This window comes from Hyalella azteca, unplaced genomic scaffold (assembly GCF_000764305.2).
Source record: "Hyalella azteca isolate HAZT.00-mixed unplaced genomic scaffold, Hazt_2.0.2 contig9385, whole genome shotgun sequence".
In the NCBI taxonomy this organism is placed as follows: domain Eukaryota; kingdom Metazoa; phylum Arthropoda; class Malacostraca; order Amphipoda; family Hyalellidae; genus Hyalella; species Hyalella azteca.
This window is the reverse complement of record NW_025939459.1, coordinates 123943-147914: the sequence shown is the minus strand read 5'-3', so window position 1 is coordinate 147914 and position 23972 is coordinate 123943. Positions and strand designations below refer to the sequence as shown.

Sequence of the window (23972 nt, the reverse complement as noted above, 5' to 3'; positions counted from 1 at the left end):
ATGAATTGCAAAGTTGTGATGACGCACGCGGAGTAACGAGTGTGCTTTTGTCCAATTATTCATACATTTTTTGCTGTTGTGCGTGTCATTTTGACACATTTTTGCCCCGTTAAATATTTTATCAGTGCTACGGCAGCTCTCTGCTCTTTGTGTGGTAAAGAAATGCGTCGATATTTGGACAATATGACACATTCATTTTCTTGAGTATTAATTTGCAACAAAAAGTTGGCTTTTTTACATTCTTTTCCTCATTTATTTTTCACAGTGTAGAACGATGCCATCGCTAGGAAGTGAGTCACAAAGGTTGTTGCTCTTGCCACTTGCCACTTGCCACTTGCCACTTGCCACTTAGCACTGCCATCACGGCAGGCCTGCCATTAAGACGCCATTATATAGTCTATCGCAAAGCTCATCACACATTTTCAATCAACCTTCACATTGCCGACAAGGTAAACATTCATATGTTATCCACCTTCACTGTCTAGCAACATTCTTCATATTTGCATCGGTATGTGCCTTATAATCACTGTCGCAGAGGTCATCCCATTCTTTGATCGAGCTGTACATTATCGCAGAGGTCATCCCATTCTTTGATCGAGCTGTACATTATCGCAGAGGTCATCCCATTCTTTGATCGAGCTGCACATTATCGCAGAGGTCATCCCATTCTTTGATCGAGCTGCACATTATCGCGAAGGTCACTCAACATTTTCGCTTGCCCTCCTGATTAATGTTAAGCTAATTCCGCAACTTATGTAAAAAGCCTGCAATTGTTCGTGAAGTTTCGATTATGACGGATAATGTGCCAGAAGCCTGCAATTTTATCCGAACAACTTTATAGAGCACCGGCAAATTGTAGTGTTCCATATCGGGAATTATCGTTGATTGTTATTGAACTTTGGACGATGAACCTCAACTTTGATGAAATTATAATCATGATAAATTATGCGAGCACAGCGATTTGATTAATTTTTCTCTGTAATGATTTTTTTTCGGTAAGATGCACTTGCAATTAATTTATTATCGTTTATTACTGGAAGGCGTTCTTTAATATTGTCATCTGTATGCCAGAATCAAGGATTTAAAAGGTAATGCTTTGCCGAATGCGAAGTTATAGATGATTTATACAATGAATTCCTTACAGTATTCAGCGCCATGTTTGATGTACATGATTTTCATCCATGTGTGATGTACATGACGTTCATCCATGTGTGATATGGTTGATGTACACCCATGTTTGATGTACATGATGCACATCCATATGTGACGTACATGACGTTCATCCATGTGAGATACGGTATGCTTGATATACATACATGTGTGATGTACATAATGTTCATCCATGTGTGACGTACATGATGTACATCCATGTGTGATGTACATGATGTTCATCCATGTTTGATGTACATGATGTTCATCCATGTTTGATGTACATGATGTTCATCCATGTGTGATGTACATCACACAATTATGCCCATTCATTGAATGTGTACTTATGCGCTTGCTCGCTAATTTTCACCTTCACATTTATAAGCGCAAAAACAATTTCCTTTCACCAATTTTTTCCAATTTCTACTATTTATTTCTAATCCTACATGTAACATGCTACGTTCATGCCGCGACTTCAACCTCTCTTGATACTCTTCGTAATCAACACACGCATAAGTTCATATATGGTATATTGGTGTAGCACTTCTTTTTCACCTTCTCTAAGTTTTGGTTTGTTCTTCTCTTTTATTCAAGCAGCTAAAATAACTTTTAATAATCCCGCTATTAGTTAACCTTGTGCTCAACTTCGTAGGCTTATCGATACAAATTTGAGTTGATACTACAATGTCAGCTCCACTATATATACATTAATTCTCGTTAAAAATGAAGCAACGCAACTTTCGGTCATAATTTCTGGTATACGATCAAATATTTTGTAAATGACGAATTTTTCGATCAATAACCGGTCTGTTTTTCATGAGGAATCGTGCGTTTTGTTGAATGTCGTTCCCAGAATCGAAAAGTTTAGCAGCTTCGTGCAGATAATAGGTTCGTAGGTACTCTCTGAGTAATTATTGGAACTTTGTCCATTCTGCGATATACTTTTTGCGCTAATGTAGGTGATTTTGATCAAGTTTGGCCTGGTTTAATGGACGTATCACCGCTACGTCCGCTTACTGCTTGTGCTGTAGGTCAGAAATTGTCTCATTATTTTGCACAATATTGCCAATTTTTTTCTGAGTTAGGCCTGAATGCTTGGCAAATATCAGCGGCCATTCCAAAATGTAACTAAATTATTATTAGAAATTAAAGTATTCGGAATTTTTATCTTTGGTTTTGTTTTATTTTCACGTTCAAAAATGTCCTAATTTGATTTTTGCAGCGTATGTTTCAAAATTTTCTTGACATGCTATTCAGCATACGTGGCTAGTCATCTATTAAAATTTGCTCAACTGTTCACAAATCCCCTATCAATATCTAACTTCTGTACAAAAATTTTTCAATCGACTTTAGGCCACTTCTCATTTCGTCAATTTATTAAACCACTCAAATTCTGACAACAAATTAAATAAAGAGAAGGTTCCTATGCAATTTATGCAATGCAAAGGCTCCAATGGAATATATGATGAAAATTAAACAATGTTTACTGATCGATTTCCATAATACTCGTCCAAACTAAAACAGAAACGTTTTCAGCAAATGGACCTCGAATGTTCATGGATCTCGGATTTTCACATAAATTCGTTGACAGTTCCATGCTGGCCTTTATAAAGCCTTATTAAGCCTATGCCATATAAAGGCCAATACGAGGCAAGTGAGGCCGAACAAAGCCGTTTGCTAAGTAAGCAAAATGAATGGCATGATCGATGCGCGGGCCATGAAAATAAGTGAAGAGCTGGGCTCGTTTTTTGCTGGAAAAAAGATATCGATTTGCCACCTCTATGCTGCATATCAATCATAAAATAAATGGGTCATATTGTCTAAATCTTGACACACTTTCTTACTTATAACAAGTGCACGGAGTGAACGTCTCACTTATAGGCCATTTATCGCTGGGCTAAACTGGGTTAGGATGACACCAAAATAACACGAAAATCAACGATATTTTGACTAAACCTCACTCATTTATTTGAGTGTAGAAAGATCGTCACATTAATGTAGCCGAGTCAACGCTGCCTGTCATGACCAAGAATCTCTGTAATGTGGTCGCATGAATTTAAAATATTTACTTACAACTTTACTTTCAAATGTTATCTTAAATCTTAACACTTTATACCTTGACGAATGTGACGTTGCAATGACGCTATAGGAGCGGATGGTTGGATCCACGTGCGTGATGCGTGTGATGTGTTGTGGTGTGTACTGTGGTGTACTGTGGAGTGTATTGTGGTCTTCTGTATACACACTAGATTATCCTAAGTGATAATTATTTCACACTAAATATTAATATTCGGTCTGAGCAATATAACTATAATATATTAACATCGATGCATAAGCGATATCGTCTATGCCGCGTGCATAGAGATGAAGTTAATAATGATATAACGATATGGTGAATGATTGTGCTGTCTTGCTGTGATGTATAAGGAATAACCTCTCGGAAGTGTGTTAATTTCGTCGTATTTGCAACGCATTACTAATAACTAATCTTAATTGAAGCCGTATTTGATATCTACTCGCTAGTTTATCTACAATGTTGTTTCTGGAGAGCATCGCTGGAAAAATTGATCACTAATAATAATAACCAAGCCTGATGCCTATTAATAATGCTACATATATTATATATAGGAGCCGTGCGCTCGCAATACATTCATGACTTTACTAATAAAATGAGTTATTGTTTCTTGGTACGAGCAGACATGTCATAACAATGCACGTGAGGTTTTCTCGTAATATAGCTTACCATCTGGAACATATCAATGATATAATTATATCCCTATCATCTGGAACATATCAATGATATAATTATATCCCTATCATCTGGAACATATATCAACGATATAATTATAGCGTAAACACATAAAACATTATTACAATGCTTGTCACTCCGACGCTTAGCATTGCCGTCAAATGTGCACAATGTAGACTTGATATTTACTATTTCGAACGACTTTTAAATCGTTCACTCAGATATTGTTCATACCGCGACTCACTTTCCGCTCGTAGCATTGATACGCCCTATATATTGCCGGGTCTAACCGGGTCAGAATTACCCACAAAAAATCAAATGTGCACCGCAATTTGGACATTTTCCCTCATTTCTTTGAGTGTTGGAGGCGATCGAAGTGCCCTGTCATTGACGTGCGAACAATTTGGTGCGCTCTATTTTTAGCTCGTTTATTTCTGAACTGATTAATTTTCTAGACGCTTTGTGTGACGTGTGAATATTCTGTTTATTTTCTATTTTTAGCTCGTTTATGTCTGAATGAATTAGTTTTCAAGACGCTATGTGTGACGTGTAAAGAATCTGTATACTTTCTATTTTTAGCTCGTTTATGTCTGAATTGATTAGTTTTCTAGAGTCGTTGATTGTGAACAATACGGATACATTCCATTCATAACTTGATTTTGTTTGAATGAATATTTGTATATTATCAACTTTCTGTGTGCCGTATGAAATAAAAATATGCTTTTTATTTCAGTTTTTTGCATACGTGGATTGATTTTCATTAAATGTGACTCACTATTGCTATAGGAATAATTGATTGATTACTAATTGATTTTTGAATCAATAATTGAATAATAGGTTTATCAATAAATGAATAATTGGTTGATCAATAATTAAATTATTGATTGGTCAATAATTTAATAATTCAAAGAAGCGCGCGAGTTGGCCGTGAATAGCTTCAGAAGAAATCGATGAGCAAAAACTAAATTGGACGCTGAAGTTGCAAACAGCTTCATGTCAAAATGAATTCAAGTTTTTTATTGAAACAACCTTTTTAGATTTAGAAGCATGAATGGGACTTTATAGATGCCATTGACGTGTTTTCTTTGTCAGCCCTCACGCGAGGTCATAAATTAGCTCGTTTGTCTTGAGAACGCGCAATGGCCGCCAGTAAGCCGCCCTTACGCCGCTGCTACCGCGCCATAATTACATGTAGTTTTTTCGTCAAGTCCAATACCTTACCATTGATTGCTCTATATATTCCGGCGACTTCTCATTGCTCAAAATTACCCCATTTTTTCTCATCACGATACCGTTGCACAATTACTCTTCTTGCATCACGATACTGTGGCACAATTGCCCTCTTTTTTCTCATCACGATACCGTTGCACAATTACTCTTCTTGCATCACGATACTGTGGCACAATATTATTGCCCTCTTTTTTCCTCATCACGATCACCATTCTTTAACACACAAAAATTTTTCTCAAATATCACACACTTTCCTTCGGTCTTCAAAGTAAATAACTTTATTTTAAAAATTTTTAAACTTTTTTTTTCAGAATGAAAATTTGGCTTTGCGGTTGCAGCAGCCAGCGTCAGCCAATGAGCGCTTGCCACGTCACAGCCCTCATGCTGGAGTTGCCATCGACCGCCATACCTACAATGGCTCTTACAACACTTCCTCCTCTAAACTCTCGCAGCTCGAGAAAACTACACATTCTAAATTCAAGTTCAATAAATTTAACATAATTCCCAGCATATTTGGGAATTCTTATAACGATAACACGGGAGAGTTTTTAGATGAGAAGGCGTATATAAGAGCGGCAACCGTGAAGCCAGGCGCTGACGCTTACTCGAGGAATAAGTTCAACCAAGCCGAGAGCGACAGACTTGCCAGCAACAGAGCCATTCCCGACACCAGGAATGCCATGTGAGACATTCCCGACATTCCCGGAATGTTTTTTTTTTATTCTAAACGTTGTTGAGATTCCATGCGTACGATTCCCAACATTCTTGTCATTCCTAGTAGTAATGTGATTCCCAGTATTCTCGAAATTCCCAGTTTGCTTTACTTCTCAGCATTCTTTTGATTCCCAGCATTCCTGAAGTGCCTGGCAATAACACTTTTTCCAGTATTACGGTGGTTCCATATAATATACTGTATAATAATTGTTTTCCCACCACTCAAGCTTATAGCTTTTTATTTTCATCTGAATACTAACATTACGATGATTGCCACTTTAATGATTGTTGATGTGGACATGCCGTCACGTCACCAAAATTAATTAATTTATATTCAATCAATAATTAGATAATATTAACTAATCAATAATTATTTTATTTAATGAGAGTTAAATGAAATCACACGGTATTGGGTGAGCGAGTAATAAGTATGTAATTAATGGGTAATGTCGTCAGGTGCCGAAGCATTACCTGGGATCACCTCTCATTACCAGCCACGTCCGTCATAATCACCTTCCACAACGAGGCGCGCTCTACGCTGCTGCGCACCGTCGTCAGGTAGGAGGGTTATGAACCTGGGAGTATGGAGAGAGGTTATGAACCTGGGAGCATGGAGAGAGGTTATGAAACTGGGAGTATGGAGAGAGGTTATGAACCTGGGAGTATGGAGAGAGCTTATGAACCTGGGAGTATGGAGAGAAGTTATGAACCTGGGAGTATGGAGAGAGGTTATGAACTGGGAGTATGGAGAGAAATTATGAACCTGGGAGTATGGAGAGAGGTTATGAAGCTGGTTATATGGAGAGAGGTTATGAACCTGGGAATATAGAGAGAAGTTATGAACCTGGGAGTATGGAGAGAGGTTATGAATCTGTGCAAAATAACATAACTACTACAACTTATTACCAACTACTTGGAGTTTTTAAACCAAAATGATTCAATTGAGCATTTTCACTTTACTAAAATACGGTTCAAAAATTAAATAAATGATCATTTTCCAATCATTTCATTTGAAAGGAAATTAATAATAGGCAATGACTAATAACTTATAAATTAGCATTTACTTCTTAATCAAGAAATCAGTAATACTAATAATAATAATAATGGTAATAATAATATTAATAATAATAATAATAATAACTAAGACGTGTTCTGCTCAGTGTGCTGAACCGCAGCCCGCCACACCTCGTCCAGGAGATCGTCCTCGTCGACGACTTCAGCGACGATCGTGAGTGCCTTAACTGCTTTATCGTGACGATCGTGAGTGCCTTAATTGCTTTATCGTGACGATTTGGAGTGCTTTAATTGCTTTATCGTGACGATTTGGAGTGCTTTAATTGCTTTATCGTGACGATTTGGAGTGCTTTAATTACTTTATCGTGCCGATTTGGAGTGCCTTAATTGCTTTATCGTGACGATTTGGAGTGCTTTAATTACTTTATCGTAACAATCGCGACTGCTTTAATTACTTCATCATGACGATCGCATTTTTTTCAATATCAGAACCTTCTTATTCATTTCATAATTATTATCTGATTTATCTAATAATTTTACTTTAATCATTATAAATTTTAGAAATGTGCATGTGCGTGATTAAGTGGACATTTTCAACACATCATGTAACGACTACACGACGAATATCAGCTTCATCCATGAATAAAATGGAAAACATTTACATGTGATTTTAAATGCGTCTTAACATTTCACAGTTTTAGGGAAAATCCTGGCAGTTGTGCAATTCATGACATGTATACAATTCTTATCAGTTGTGCAATTCTTATCAGTTACAGAGCCATAAATGAATGTCTAGAAGTTATGGAAATAACCTAAATTTGCCGCGACAATTATCGCATGAATGTTTTTCTCTACAAAAAAACACGAAAGCTTGGAATTTTCAACCGCCGGTCAGGATTGACATTTGGCCACCGCTCATGCATCACTAATAACCGAGCCTCGAATGATTCTGTGCATCGTGTTTGTGGATGGCGTCTATAATAACGATTTCCTTAATCCAGTTAGCATAGTAATTCTGGAAATAGTGATTTTAGTGCGTGCTTTAGTGGCATTTTTTACACGTGCGCTACTCGTGCGTGGTGCTCGTTGACTGATGATACGAGCATCGTGTGTATCAATGATAGATAAGTTTCTCGTACTAGATGATATTGGAAGGTCATTCGGACTCGCCGTGCCAGCTTTTCTTGAATAATCTATGGATAACGGGATTTCTTGATTAATGGAATCTGGAAGCTTCTCATGATTTTTTTTACGTGGAACATTCGGAATATCATGAGCTACTTATCCATAATTAGGGCTGAATAGATAAGCAATATGTCAGACTAATGAGCTACCACCACCAGTAATTTGTCGATGATGCACGACAGTTGATTGAGTACAATATGTTCTCCTTTGTAAGAGCTTTCAAGTAGTCTGTAAATTGAGGTAAAAATGTAAATCACCAGGGAATTGTTTTCTGATACATGAACGTCTGTTGTACTAGAGCTGTTCTTCGCGTAGTGCCTGTTGATTGCGAGCGACTCAGTGACACTTTATTTCTTGTCCTTTTTGGACAAAATTGATTGGTGAGTGATTTAAGGCCACTTTCCTTTTCTGTTTATGTCCTTTGACATGATTTTTAGCAAATTGATGGCAGGTAGTCCATAATAACCCTGCTAGTGGCATGTAGTCCATACTAACCGTGCTAGTGGCAGGTAGTCCATAATAACCGTGCTAGTGGCATGTAGTCCATACTAACCGTGCTAGTGGCATGTGCTAGTGGCATGTAGTCCATAATAACCGTGCTAGTGGCAGGTAGTCCATAATAACCGTGCTAGTGGCAGGTAGTCCATAATAACCTTGCTAGTGGCAGGTAGTCTATATTAACCTTGCTAGTGGCAGGCCGTCCATATTAACCTTGCTAGTGGCAGGTAGTCCATAATAACCGTGCTAGTGGCAGGGTGGCCCACTTATCAATATTATTACTTTTATATATACTCTCTTTTCACCTCATTAAGAAAGTAAGGTCCTAATTAAGGCCGTGCGCGGCTTGCTGTGCCAAGTACTCTCAATAAGTCCTTTTTATTATAGGACCTCATCCCAAATAGGACGCAAACATCCTGTCACTCATAGAATCCAACTTATGATCTCGAGAAAATATAATTATATTCATACGAAACTTTTTTCGAGTCGAAATCGAATGAGAATGCAATGGAAGAATGCGGCCTCTTAAGCTGATTTGCGATCAAAATTTGAGGCCTAATTCTGTGCAAAAATAAGCTTCCGATTCCCGTGAAAACAATTATTACGGACCTTGTTTGAGTGCGTGGGAAAATATTTAATTGAACCATAAATTCTTTCAATTTTTTAGCGCTGTCTTGTAATTTTGGTAAAATTTGCGTGTATAGTTAAATGCTATAACTGATTTACAAGGTGAGGGTGAGATATTCTCGCGGTAGATAGTTAAATAGTGGTTGCCAATACCGTAGAGTTATCAATTGAAGGATGTGTGAAACAGCGAATTATTATCAATATCATGTATAAATATATAAAACGAACACAAATATTGCCAATAGTTTTCATCCGACTGCGCTTGATAAATAAATATGTTAAATTTAATAAACTACGAATACATAATGGGAAGAAAATCGACTATTGCGTCACATCATATCGCCGATGCGACATCCTGTATCGCATTCCTGTATCGCACCATATCACCGAATCACCGATACCGTTCATTTCAGGAATGAAGATTTCATAAAATATTCTCTACAGGTACAATAAGTTTAGCAATGACGTATACATAAAATAATATAACCAAAATTTAAAGCGCCAGCAGAATTATTGACGACAGAAAGAAACTAAAGAGTTTACATGATTAGTTGCACTTATTTTATTTTTTATTTCTACTTGGTACTGTACGTTGTATTAGTGCTCCCGAGTAATTATTAGTTAAGTGCTTTCAATTATTATATATATTAGATTTATTCTATTTAAAATGTATATTATATATATCATTTATTCCATACCTTCGACAGCGTCCGATGGAGCGGAGCTGGCCAAGATACAGAAGGTGCGCGTGCTGCGGAACACTAAAAGAGAAGGTATGGCTATTCCTCTACTGTGTAGACGAGAAGGTATGGCTATTCCTCTACTGTGTAGACGAGAAGGTATGGCTATTCCTCTACTGTGTAGGTGAGAAGGTATGGCAATTCCTCTACTGTGTAGACGAGAAGGTATGGCTATTCCTCTACTGTGTAGACGAGAAGGTATGGCGATTCCTCTACTCTTGTAGGCGAGAAGGTATGGCTATTCCTCTACTGTGTAGACGAGAAGGTATGGCTATTCCTCTACTCTTGTAGGCGAGAAGGTATGGCTATTCCTCTAGGCGAGAAGGTATGGCTCGACAGCGCTATTCCTCCAATTTGTAATTCGGCTCAAAAATCTAAAAAAATCCCAAATGAAAACAAAATATAAGATCCCGATGTAGATGACAAACTAATGAAAAATTGTAATTGATCTAAAATTCTTAACAAATTCGTAAGATATTCGAAACGGATTAGAGATTCGTATGACATTTGAAATTAATTTCATATTTTTCAACCATTATTGTTATTATTTTAAATGTTTCTAACGACGTACAATTAATTTTCCCATATTTATTATCATTCTTTGTCCAATTTTCTTGGTAAACTCTACGTATTGTTATTTTTAATGGCCAAAATAACAATGTTCATAGGTCATAACTGGAGAACAGAGGTCTAACTATTCTCTACTGTACTGTACTTATTTTAGTGCTTCTTTTTTTTTGTACTCTACTGTACTACCACGTCACTACCATAACACACCTCACCACATCATCACTACAAGACGTCACAACGTGTCATGAGCAGGTTTGATTACTATAGCACTACACGTCACCATAATGCAGCACCTCAACACGTCACTAACACGTCACGGGCACGTCACGGGCACGTCACATGCACGTCACGGGCACGTCACATGCACGTCACGGGCACGTCACATGCACGTCACGGGCACGTCACATGCACGTCACGGGCATGTCACCAACACATCACGGGCACGTCACATGCACGTCACGGGCATGTCACCAACACATCACGGGCATGTCACGGGCATGTCACGGTCATGTCACGGGCAAGTCACGGGCATGTCACATGCATGTCACGGGCCTGTCACGGGCATGTCACATGCATGTCACGGGCATGTCACGGGCACGTCACATGCATGTCACGGGCATGTCACGGACATGTCACGGGCATGTCACGGGCATGTCACATGCATGTCACGGGCACGTCACGAGCATGTCATGGGCATGTCACGGGCAGGTCTGATGCGGTCACGGGTGCGGGGAGCGGAGGCGGCCACGGCGTCGGTGCTGACGTTCCTGGACAGTCACTGCGAGTGCAACGTCCAGTGGCTGCAGCCGCTGCTGGCCCGCGTCCATGAGGTGCGTTGTGTCCATCAGGTGGGTTCTTTGGTTGGTGACACAAACTGAAGCACCTAGTGTCATAGTGACCTGACCCCCAAGGACCCCTCAATAACCCCACGTGCCGTTAGGACCCCTCACAAACCCCACGTGCCCCCAGGACCCTTCACTAACCCCACGTGCCCCCAGGTCCCCTCACTAACACCAGGTGCCCCCAGGACCCCTCACTAACCCCACGTGCCCCCAGGTCCCCTCACTAACCCCACGTGCCCTTAGGNATGCATCTGAATGCTAAGATCACAATGTCTGAATGCTAATTATGCATCTGAATGCTAAGATCACAATGTCTGAATGCTAATTATGCATCTGAATGCTAAGATCACAATGTCTGAATGCTAATTATGCATCTGAATGCTAAGATCACAATGTCTGAATGCTAATTATGCATCTGAATGCTAAGATCACAATGTCTGAATGCTAATTATGCATCTGAATGCTAAGATCACAATGTCTGAATGCTAATTATGCATCTGAATGCTAAGATCACAATGTCTGAATGCTAATTATGCATCTGAATGCTAAGATCACAATGTCTGAATGCTAATTATGCATCTGAATGCTAAGATCACAATGTCTGAATGCTAATTATGCATCTGAATGCTAAGATCACAATGTCTGAATGCTAATTATGCATCTGAATGCTAAGATCACAATGTCTGAATGCTAATTATGCATCTGAATGCTAAGATCACAATGTCTGAATGCTAATTATGCATCTGAATGCTAAGATCACAATGTCTGAATGCTAATTATGCATCTGAATGCTAAGATCACAATGTCTGAATGCTAATTATGCATCTGAATGCTAAGATCACAATGTCTGAATGCTAATTATGCATCTGAATGCTAAGATCACAATGTCTGAATGCTAATTATGCATCTGAATGCTAAGATCACAATGTCTGAATGCTAATTATGCATCTGAATGCTAAGATCACAATGTCTGAATGCTAATTATGCATCTGAATGCTAAGATCACAATGTCTGAATGCTAATTATGCATCTGAATGCTAAGATCACAATGTCTGAATGCTAATTATGCATCTGAATGCTAAGATCACAATGTCTGAATGCTAATTATGCATCTGAATGCTAAGATCACAATGTCTGAATGCTAATTATGCATCTGAATGCTAAGATCACAATGTCTGAATGCTAATTATGCATCTGAATGCTAAGATCACAATGTCTGAATGCTAATTATGCATCTGAATGCTAAGATCACAATGTCTGAATGCTAATTATGCATCTGAATGCTAAGATCACAATGTCTGAATGCTAATTATGCATCTGAATGCTAAGATCACAATGTCTGAATGCTAATTATGCATCTGAATGCTAAGATCACAATGTCTGAATGCTAATTATGCATCTGAATGCTAAGATCACAATGTCTGAATGCTAATTATGCATCTGAATGCTAAGATCACAATGTCTGAATGCTAATAATGCATCTGAATGCTAAGATCACAATGTCTGAATGCTAATTATGCATCTGAATGCTAAGATCACAATGTCTGAATGCTAATAATGCATCTAAATGTTAAAAACACCCTGCTGTGCAGAACCCCGATGATCGCCGGGGGGCTGTTCATGATCAACAAGCAATACTTCGAGAAGCTCGGCAAGTACGACATGGACATGGACATCTGGGGCGGCGAGAACCTCGGTGCGTACAATTACTTACTTAATTTAGTAATAAATGATGCAATATTTAATTTATTTATTACGTTGATTGGGGCTTAAATTCGTCCGTGATATAGAAAGATAGGAATCAATCTCGTATAGAGAGCGAGTTAACGCTCAAGTAGAGCTCAATTAAATATATATCGTATTCTGCCAATTAAATAAAAATTAATTTAAAAAAATACAATTGAAATCTGCTTTAATTGTTGTAGATTTCTTCGTTATTATTTACTGTTAATTCCTCTCAAATATATGATATTTATTCAGTGCGGTCAGCCTCGAGATCGTTTCGTGTAAAAAACTTTACCTCTAAATTTGATCCCCTACAATCGAAGAAAATCATTTACCCGTATATATAATTTTATTTCAATGAAAAAACTGGTCACTTGAGAAAGATTTTTTATTTTAGTGAAGAAAACCGGTCAGTTGAGAAAGTTTTTCCGCAGAAATCAGTTTCCGGGTGTGGCAGTGCGGCGGTAGCTTGGAGATCGTGCCGTGTAAAAGACTTTCCCCCGAAATATAATCTCCCGACGATCGAATAAAATCAAATAGTCGTAAATATAATTTTGTTTTAATGATAAAACTGGTTAGTTGATAAAAATTTTCGCAGAAATCAGTTTCCGGGTGTGGCAGTGCGGCGGCAGCCTGGAGATCGTGCCGTGCTCGCGGGTAGGCCACGTGTTCCGGAAGCAGCACCCGTACAGCTTCCCTGGGGGCTCCGGCAACGTCTTCGCCCGCAACACTCGACGAGCCGCAGAGGTTTGGATGGATGACTACAAGAAATTTTACTACAACGCAGTGCCGCTTGCCAAGACCATCAATTATGGCAAGTGAGTGAAAAGATTGGTTTTTAATTAAATTATAATATATTTAATTTTCGAAAACTATTATGCATATATCGGTAGCGCGGCACGGCTTGCAAAGATAATATATCAGGCGAGGCATGTGAGTGAATAGATTGGTTTTTAATTTAATTTTAAGTTAGATCCTAAAATTATTATGCATTTATCGGTAGCGCAGTGCGGCTTGTGAAAATAATATATCAGGCGTGGCAGGTGAGGGAAAGAAATTGACTTTTTGTTAAGTTATTAATATTTTTATTGGCAGCGCAGTTTGGCTCGCAAAGACCATCAATAATGCCGATTAAAAAATATTCTTAATTATGTTTTGCTTGAATACAAATTGTTATTGTGTAATTTAATTACGTTTTGCTTGAAATAAAAAATGTTAGTTTGTAATTTAAATTTTTTCCAGCATTGAGAGTCGACTAGAACTGCGCAGGCAGCTGTCATGCCGCAGCTTCCGCTGGTATCTGGAGACCGTGTACCCTGAACTTAAGACCCCTGACGGAGGGCATCAGACCGTGGGGTCTTTCAAACAAGGTCTTAAGTGTCTAGATACCCTCGGGCACCATTCCGAGGGCACCGTAGGCATCTTCACGTGCCATGGCAACGGGGGAAATCAGGTAAGTGTAACTTAATTCCAATTTATTTTCAGATTTTCTTATTGGTTTCGATTTTACGAGTGAATTTTTATAACAAAATCTATTACTAACATTTATTTGTGAAATGTTAGAGTATACATACTTTCCATGAAATATTCCTGTTTTATATTCAAAATATTTAGCGATGGAATTATTGCTAAGAAATGTAATGATGAATTTTCAAGCTAACAAATTTTAGACTACACCAATATTAGATCATAATCAACTATACGTAAAAAGGTTATGTAAAGTCTGCGGATTTTGAATCCCATGATCTATTAACGATATACAAATCTATACATACATGTAGATCATTAAATATATGTACTAATAATTGTAGTAGAAACTGTCGTTCATAAACTTCGTATCACGCACACCCCCGATGACTTGCACGTCTGCTATCTCTTAACGGTAGCGAAATATTTGTATCCTGTTTCTATCCTGTTTTATCCTGTGAGTATCCTGTTTGTATTTTTAAACCTATTTCACGATAGGTAATTCCCTCTCACATATTAATAAATCTTCGAGGGTGGAAGACACTTTCGTTAAAATCACTAGAAATTGTATTTTTTATATATATTACAAAGTTTCATTTCAACCACTAAATGATTAACTATGACGGTCTCCAGGAGTGAATAGTGACGCTGGTTAAAAAAATTTAAAATCATTTCGAAAAAAACACAAAATAATTTTTACCATTAAATGGTTAACTATAGCAATGCTCTAGGTGTCAAGATTAACATTGTTAAAAATCGTTACAAAACCATTATGAAATGTTTAAAATAATAATTTTTACCATTTAATGCTTTACTTCGGCTATCCCCATAAACATATGGTCCCCATGACGCTTGTTAAAAAATGGGTTAAAATAAACATTATGAAAATAAAAATAATAAAAATAATAATAATAATAATAACAATAATAATAATAATAATAATTATGATTATTATTATTAAACCATTACAACGGTTATATATATGATGGTGGTCAGGAGTGGACGGTGACGCTGGACGGCCTCGTGAAGCACAGGGAGCTGTGCCTCATGGTGGGTTATTCTGACCCACCTCTCCTGGTGGGTTATTCTGACCCACCTCTCCTGGTGGGTTATTCTGACCCACCCCCTCTAGGTGGGTTATTCTGACCCACCCCTTCTGGTGGGTTATTCTGACCCACCCCCTCCAGGTGGGTACGTCGATATACTAATTATAACTATACATTTAATTCATTAATTGTGCACATCCATCATTATCTTTCTATTCCTCTTCATTTAATAATTGTACATATTATTTCATTGTTATATATTATTTCCTTATTATACGCAAATGTGACTTTCCAGACTTATTAGCAGTTTTTCATCCCTGAAATTGTTGATATCATGGTACTAATATTGAAGGCTGTTTCATAAATGTTGTTGTGTTGCGTTAAAAGAAAAATTAATTATTGATGTCTTGAAATAATAATGAGTCGCTTTATTTATATTGATTCTAATATTAATGAAATTATATCGATGACCTGTCATACAGATGTGTTGCGGAGACGTTAACCCTAACCTTAACCCTGATCCTGTAACCATAACCTTGACCCTATAGCCCTAACCACTAAACCCTAACCCTGACTGCAACCCTAACCTAGACCACCTGACCCTAACCCTGACCCATTTTTCCTAACCCTGACCCTTTAACCCTAACTTTTACTCGCTGATCCACCCCTAATCCATTGACCCTAACTCTGACCGGTTGACCCTAACTCTGACCGCTTGTCCCTAACTCTGATCGGTTGACTCTAACTCTGACCGGTTGACTCTAACTCTGACCGGTTAACTCTAACCGGTTGACCCTAACTCGGACCGGTTGACCCTAACTCTGACCGCTCGACCCTAACTCTGACCGCTTGGCCCTAACTCTGACCGGTTGACTCTAACCGGTTGACCCTAACTCGGACCGGTTGACCCTAACTCTGGCCGCTCGACCCTAACTCTGACCGGTTGACCTTAACTCGGACCGGTTGACTCTAACCCTAACCGGTTGACTCTAACCCTAACGTGCTGACATCAACCCTGATCCTAATCCTGACCGCTTGACCCTAACAATGACCAGTTCCTTACTCTAACCCATCGACTCTAACATTAACCCGTTGACCCTAAGCTTGAACCGTTTGTTCTAATCCTGCTCTGATGCTAACCCTGACTAACCCTAACCCTAACCCTAACCCCGTGCAGAAGTGGGAGCGTGCAGGAGGGGAGCGGCTGCTGAAGGCGGCGACGCAGGAGTTGTGCGCGGACAGCGCGCGTCACGGCAGCGTCACGGCCGAGCGCTGCGACGCTGCCGTCCTTACGCAGCGCTGGCACTTCACTAAAAACTAATTGCTTTCTACTGCTCTTATCTTCAGATAATTTTCCTCTCTCATCATCATCATCATAAAGAAGGTTTTTTATGAAATTAATTTTTTTGGCTGAAAATGCCGTTTGGCCAATAATGCAGTTTTCTCTATAAAAGGGTAGATTTTTTTGCTATAATTTTTTTGCTAAAACTGCAGTTTTTAGCTAGAAATGGAGTTTATTGGCTAAAAATGCCGGGTGTAGTTAAAATGCACTTTTTGCCAATAAAATATGTCTGCATATATATAATATACAGTATGCCAGCAGTTTTATTGCTGGTGTATATTTTTTGTGGGCTTGGCCTTCTGGCGAAAAATTGCATAATTTATTATTTAACAATTTAGTTCATAACTTTTTATTAATTTAATTTATCTTGTCGGAATTACATATAAATTTTTGGTAATGAGATCTTCAGTGATTTCTTAAATTTTGTTTTTAACAGTTTCTTGAATTTATTTAAGTAAATGTTATTGATGAGGTTATCTTTTAATAAATTAAAATTTAACCATCGGCTCATCAAGATCTATTTATTTCATATAATAAAGATAATTACGAGTCAAGTTTATGGTACAGACAAACTTTGTGACATTACCAAGTGCAATAAATTTGCAATTATAGAAAGCATGAATCTTATGAACTGAAATAAAACGTACATTTATCGAAAAGAAGTGTACAAACTCTGATAAATGTGACAGTGTACTTACGGCCAGTTCCATCAGGAATGACAGTGTACTTACGACAAGTTCCATCAGGAATGACAGTGTACTTACGACAAGTTTTCCATCTGGAATGACAGTGTACTTAAGACAAGATCCATCAGGAATGACAGTGTACTTACGATAAGTTCCATCAGGAATGACAGTGTACTTACGACTAGTTTCATCAGAAATGACAGTGTCCTTACGACAAGTTTCATCAGGAATGACAGTGTACTTACGACAAGTTCCATCAGGAATGGCGCTACCATTCCTGATGGCAGTGTACCTAATAATTTCACTAAGCATCTAGTGACCGTAAATGCTTCCTAGTGCTGCTAGCTGCTCTAGTAACGCCGATCCTAGTTAGAGCTGCTACTCTTCACACCCCTCTGCATCTGATGTTGAAATAACGTTGATTGAACTTTGTTTCTGATGAAATCAACACTTAATAAACGTTTTGTCACCGTCATTTTTATGGGGAAAATAAATTGCCTCAACAATTTTTTTCCGTAACTTCCTCGCTGCATGCAGTTCATACATTCATTTAACTACTAATCTAGCTCTGGTACATTCATTCACTCAAATGCAGCCAATATCCATATTTGCCATCAGTGTAACATTCATGAATGTGCATTAGTCTAATTATAATGTACACACTAAATAATCGATTCACATAAATGTAGTAATATTCATTCACATTCAAGTACCAAATTTATGTTTTATTCACGTTCATGCATATTAAGATTTTTTATTATTGATTCGTGTAGTTATAACATTTTTGCATCTTCATTCATAAAGTGCGGAGTTAATGTCGAGACATTCATTGTTCAGCGGCAGAATGGAAAGATGATGTATCGAATTCATTCATCAGCTTCGTAATGATATAAGGAATTCATTCATCAGCTTCGTAGTATATTAAGAAAGTAACTCATCAACTTCGTAATGAAGTAAAGAATTCATTCATCAACTTTGTAGTGGAGTACAGAATTCATTTAACATAAGTTAATATAAAGATAAATGTTAACTGTGTGGTTGATTACCGCACTAATGATGGTACTCAAGTTGATTACAATACATTTTAAAAGATGTTGATATGTCTCGTCAGATAAGATATGTTGATGTACTATCGCCAGTCATGAAAAGATCCGGTCAAATGACACGAGTTTAGATCTATGAACAAGGCACGAAAAGGAAAAGAATCGGCGACAGGCCACATCAGGCCTACACTGCAGCGCCGACATCACTATGTTATGTTATGTTATGTCTATTTTAATTGATTAACCATGAAGGTTTAATGTTTATTTATTATTTTAGTCAATACTTCATTTTCTTGGAGTTTTAGATTTAAATATTATTTATTGCATCATAAAAAATTAGGATCTAGTTCGAATAGTTCATCAAAGTGTCCCAACAATTGTATGTAAATGTGTTTGAATGCGACCTCGTTATTTTTATTCATTTATTTAAGTATATATATATTTTTTTAATCTTATCAGGCTTCAAATTCAACCCTGAAATTCTTTGCAATTCGTCGGTACTTGGCCTGTTATTTTGATTTCTTATTTACCAAAAACTTTCGATCGCAATTATAGATAAAAATTGACCAAAATTTCCGGAATATCTAGAACTGGCGATTGCTATTTTGCTCTTTAAAAATTCAGTCTATGTGATGATGTTGAAAAGGGGTTTGAAAAATTTATAAAATTTGGATTATCATGAAGAATAAAAATTCCATCTAATTTTCAAGCTTGAAATTCATATTCTTTGCACATATCTAGTACACATATGTTATTATTATAACATTATATGTGACCCACTTAATGTAATTTCGCTAATTCCAACATAATTTCTTTGATAATAATGCAATATTTATTTTTCTATTGCCTTTATAATGCCCCACACATAGGTGCTCCTTTTAATTAAACGCTATGGTAAATACCTTCGTTGGTTTGTTAATAAATGTATATTATAAATAAAATATGTGATAAATGTATAATAGTGAGTTCGGGAATTTAATTATTGCTATTAAATCGACGCAACTTGAAAATAGTGAATTAATAACAGTAATCTGTTACTCTACAATGTCACTGTACGGTACAATGTAATTGTACTTAAATAATGAGTGTACAACGAACTCCCCTAGATGGTTTTATTTGTACACATGCAACTTTCATAAAGCGGCAATCATTACTTAATTACCTTTTTTTTAAACCTTTTTACAGTTTTTTACATTCATCACCACCATTTTTTGTATTACCTCCCCTGTTAGTCCTATGATGACGTCATCACCAGCGCCCAGGTTTCTCCATAAATAACTTATGAATATCATCGTTATATATATGTTATTTTCTATTAAAGTAATCTAAAAAATTTTATAATCGTCATTATTATTAAGTCCTTTTATATGTCATATTATTAAGTTGTTTTAATTCTCATTGTCATTATCGTTTAAAATCATTCGCATTACATTATTTGTAAAATCGTCATCGCTTAGTTGTTATTGTTGATATTTCTGTTGACTTATTGAAATTTTCACGTTATTGAGGCTGCGAGAATTGAATATCCTGATCCCCACTTTCATCAATCATTATTGGCTTGAATACAATTCAACTCATATCAATTTTACGAACATTTTCATGTTATTCAGAACAAATGTCATAAATCAGAGTATGATTTGCGAAAAATCCTGTGTGGGATATACTGAAAATATTCAGTATTTTTTGTGTTCTGATATAATAATAGTGAGCACCTTGTGATGAAGTATCAACTGCTAATCTCAAGTGTACTTAATTTGAATATTTAAACGCTTGACCCTGCTGAATACATTTACTTCTGGAACAGGGGTGATAAGAATATTATTTCAAAATTAGCTCTTCTTGGCCTAAAATCTTGAACGAGAAGAAATTTATTTTGACTTCTTTCGTGTGACTTTAATCTACTCAGGCATAAATCTACGTTTTTCAAGTTGTATATATTTTTATTTAACTGCTGTATTTTTTAAATAACTGTTTTGTTACATCTACCATATGTACACGTAATGGTATTCAGAAATTTCCTCCTTTAGAAGGTTTTACTTGTAATATTTAAAATTAAAAAATATGGACAACATAATTATTAATATATTTTCTTCAATGTAAAAACTCGGACAGCAAAAAATGTTGCTTAAAGTGCATAGTCATAGCATTCCAATCACTTGACCGTTGTACACGCTCGTTGTATTTCATGTCTCAGGTAGGAATAGCATTAAATTATTCATTTTTGCCTCGTAAATAAAATTATGAAATAAAAAGTTGCTTGTACTGCTTTCTGTGCTGTTGCTGCAGTAAAAATGTCTTCCAAACGCCGCTTCTTGCTTTCCCTTCTGTTTTATCTATGAAATTATTATATGGGACAGTTTTTGGTTGGGTGAACAAGTTGAGAAATATGTGAAAGTTCAGTTCAAAGCAACGAGGCGTTACTTTTATCTATAATTTTCATTCTCAAGGTTTTTTCTCTAAAACAAAAAAGGAATAACAAATGTCCTTTTTTGGAACGCAAAATTATATATTAACTCTGGTATAAATTATATAATAAATGGATAGTACAACTTTATCACAAGCACCCATATGTTAAGTCTGTATCCCGTCTGATCAATTAATAATCTATCAATAAACAATAATAATGATGGATGATAAATTTGTCATTGAATCACGATAATATTGAAATATTTTAGTTACTGCAATTATTTCCCATTAGAGCAAATTTTCTATGCGTCCGGGTATTTTCCATAGAATCCTTTTTGTTGACATAACTATTTACCAATGAGTCATTATAAAGATTTTAGTTAGGTCTTCAAACATCTTTGAAGAGTTGTTTTCAACCTTTAAATATTCCTCAATATATCAATTTATTTGCGCTCGCATTCGTTTCCAAAATTCCTTTGATATAAAGCTAAAGTTTGACATCACCAATTTGATTTCATATATGTTTGAAATTTCATTCATACTACGGCGTAATCCTAATAAAAGTATATTCATTGATAATGTAATACATTCTCTTTGTTTCCTAGTTCATTCATGCGTATAATTTCTTTCATGACTTTCTATAGTGGCTGCTTGCTCTGATTTAAATTAAAAAATACATTAGTTGGCAACTGCGTGTCGTTGAGAACGAAGCCGCAATCAGCTGAGCGCCTGTGTTGGTGCGAGACTCTCGGGTTGTAGTAGCGTACGACTGCTACTGATTTGGAAATTGGAGGTTATTGCAACTTTGCAAGTGAAAGTTCTGTTGTTTACATTGTATTTCTGTCGAAAGTGTTCAACTTGCCATTTTCCAGTTCATCGCATTTATGGTTCAATCGAGTGAGTTGTTTGAGCCACGACTGGCCTTCCGGTCGAAAAGAAACGTGAATGAAAGGACGTTCTGGTGGCCATTGTCATTGCCTTCTCATTATACCCAACTATTTGTTGTGTTCGTACTGTTTTAGTCTCTGAGAGACTGAGTCTTACTCTTGGCAGAGCCGGCACAAAAATTGAGCTCCTGCACCGGTAAGATATTCGAGCTCCAATAGGCTTTTTAATGAAGTTGTCACGTTGTGTGACCATGTCTTCGAACTTAGAAGTTAGAACTTACAACTTAAGAAGTTTTTGAACTTCAATTTGAACTTGAAGTTTCAAGTTAGGTAGTAGTGTTAGTAACCGTGACAGCCTCTAATCAGACTACTCTCTAGTATCTACAAACTAGTACAAATTTTTAAATTAGGTAGTGTCTAAATGACATTTTTATTGTGTTTTATCATATTTCCTTAATTTCCTTTTGCAATGGGGAGTGTTCTAACTTCTAAGTAGACAAATGCAATGGTGGGTAATTTATTTAATGTTAACCTATCTCAAGAGTCAAGACTTGAAGACACGAGTTCTATTGCTGCAGATGAGGTTCTGTCAGTTCTGAACAGTGAACTTGACATGTCACTGCAGTCTGCACCATAGTGGCAAAGCAGAGAGTTCTTTAGACTCTCCTTCAAGTTCAATTTCAAGTCCCTATAAGTAGACCAGTAAAGTATCATGGATACCACATCATACCAGCATTATCATAATTAAGTAATTGGTTTAAATCTTGAGTTATTGAGGAAATTAAAAATGAACTGATTCCAAAAAAGCTCTGGTTTGCCACTATGGTCTGCACTCTGCACTACTGAAAAGTGTAACTACTCCTCTCAGTCTCCTGTTGTCAAGAAAAACTAAAAACTAACTAACTATTAAAACTAGAATTTGTTGGGTTTGAAAACTATGAATCAATGAGTCTAACATAATAACCACTATAATCTTTGATGATTTGATTTTATTATCAAATTTTGCATCAGCTTTGTGTATAAAATTGTTCATATTGAAGGCCAACAACACAAGTGCTGCTATGCTGTGGCAACTTGAAGTGTCATTATTCTTTACTAAGACAGCTTTGTTCCAGGATCTCTTTCTCAGTCTCAAATGTTAGTGGAGGGCAGAGATTTGGGGTTGATCTAATTTCCAGTCTTCTGATGATTGGATTCAAGAAAATAAATGTTCACTTATTTAGTCCAGAACTAGAAGCAGCATCACACAGTTTTTGGATTAGTCAACCTTGTTAATCACAAATTTTCACTTAAAAAATATTGTTTTTTAAAGTGAATATAGGAAAACCAATTTTAAAATTTAACTTCTAAGTGTTCAACTTTCCTGTCTTTCAAGAATCATGTTCAAAGAAGTATATATATTTCAAGATGAACAAGATCTTATCATGCATTTTTTTACTATGAAATAGGCAATGAATAATCTAGCCAGAATCTCCCAGAATCTTGGAATTAAGTGATTTGAGATTTTTAATTGAGAATTGCTTGATTTCTTTATCTCTGAATTATTGGTTAATCCTGACTTATTAATTTTTATGATTATTTGGAAATAGTTTCCAACTGATATCATTTTTGATTCTCGAGTCAATGATGAGTAATTTTTAAAAATTATCAATTCAATGATTTGCCTCTGAGATGGTATGATTTTAAATGTTCTGCTTTAGATGGTTGGCCATGAAATAGACTGTTGGGAAGATGTCATTATATCGAAGTGTTTTTTAAATTGAAAACTAAACAGGTTGCTTTGAGGATGATCTGGTGAAATATGTGTGCCTAAGCAGCCTAACCCACTTTTCAGTTAGCTTCTTTATTCTCTTGCCACAACACTAAGCACAAAGACTGCCTATATACCTATTAATGTTAAATTGAATAAATTCAAATCCAGAAAATTCACACTTCAAAATTTATGTTCATCTTTTGTAAATATCCTTAAAATGATAGATAAGGAATAAAATAGATAAGGGAAGACTATTTTTCTCAAATTGTGAAAGACTGATTCATTGTAACAGATATGGT

General features: G+C 36.6%; 2 protein-coding genes across 3 annotated transcripts in view; both read left to right on the top strand.

Moving 5' to 3' along the window:
• The window catches only part of LOC108680802 (polypeptide N-acetylgalactosaminyltransferase 2), a 29702-nt gene extending 12825 nt beyond the window's left edge, over positions 1 to 16877 (top strand). Inside the window, exons 2-12 of the mRNA XM_018169708.2 lie at positions 5440 to 5810; positions 6299 to 6400; positions 7003 to 7070; positions 9874 to 9939; positions 11185 to 11324; positions 11446 to 11474; positions 12911 to 13014; positions 13642 to 13861; positions 14286 to 14496; positions 15507 to 15614; positions 16734 to 16877. Of these exons, the coding sequence (XP_018025197.1) occupies positions 5440 to 5810; positions 6299 to 6400; positions 7003 to 7070; positions 9874 to 9939; positions 11185 to 11324; positions 11446 to 11474; positions 12911 to 13014; positions 13642 to 13861; positions 14286 to 14496; positions 15507 to 15614; positions 16734 to 16877 (1563 nt within the window). The remainder of the gene's footprint in view (positions 1 to 5439; positions 5811 to 6298; positions 6401 to 7002; positions 7071 to 9873; positions 9940 to 11184; positions 11325 to 11445; positions 11475 to 12910; positions 13015 to 13641; positions 13862 to 14285; positions 14497 to 15506; positions 15615 to 16733) is intronic.
• A 4878-nt stretch (positions 16878 to 21755) lies between these two features.
• LOC108680804 (mitochondrial uncoupling protein 4) overlaps positions 21756 to 23972 on the top strand; it is a 34481-nt gene continuing 32264 nt past the window's right edge. For both annotated transcript variants that reach the window (XM_018169714.2, XM_018169711.2), the window contains exon 1: positions 21756 to 22116. The gene's annotated coding sequence lies outside the window, so the exon portion shown is untranslated. The remainder of the gene's footprint in view (positions 22117 to 23972) is intronic.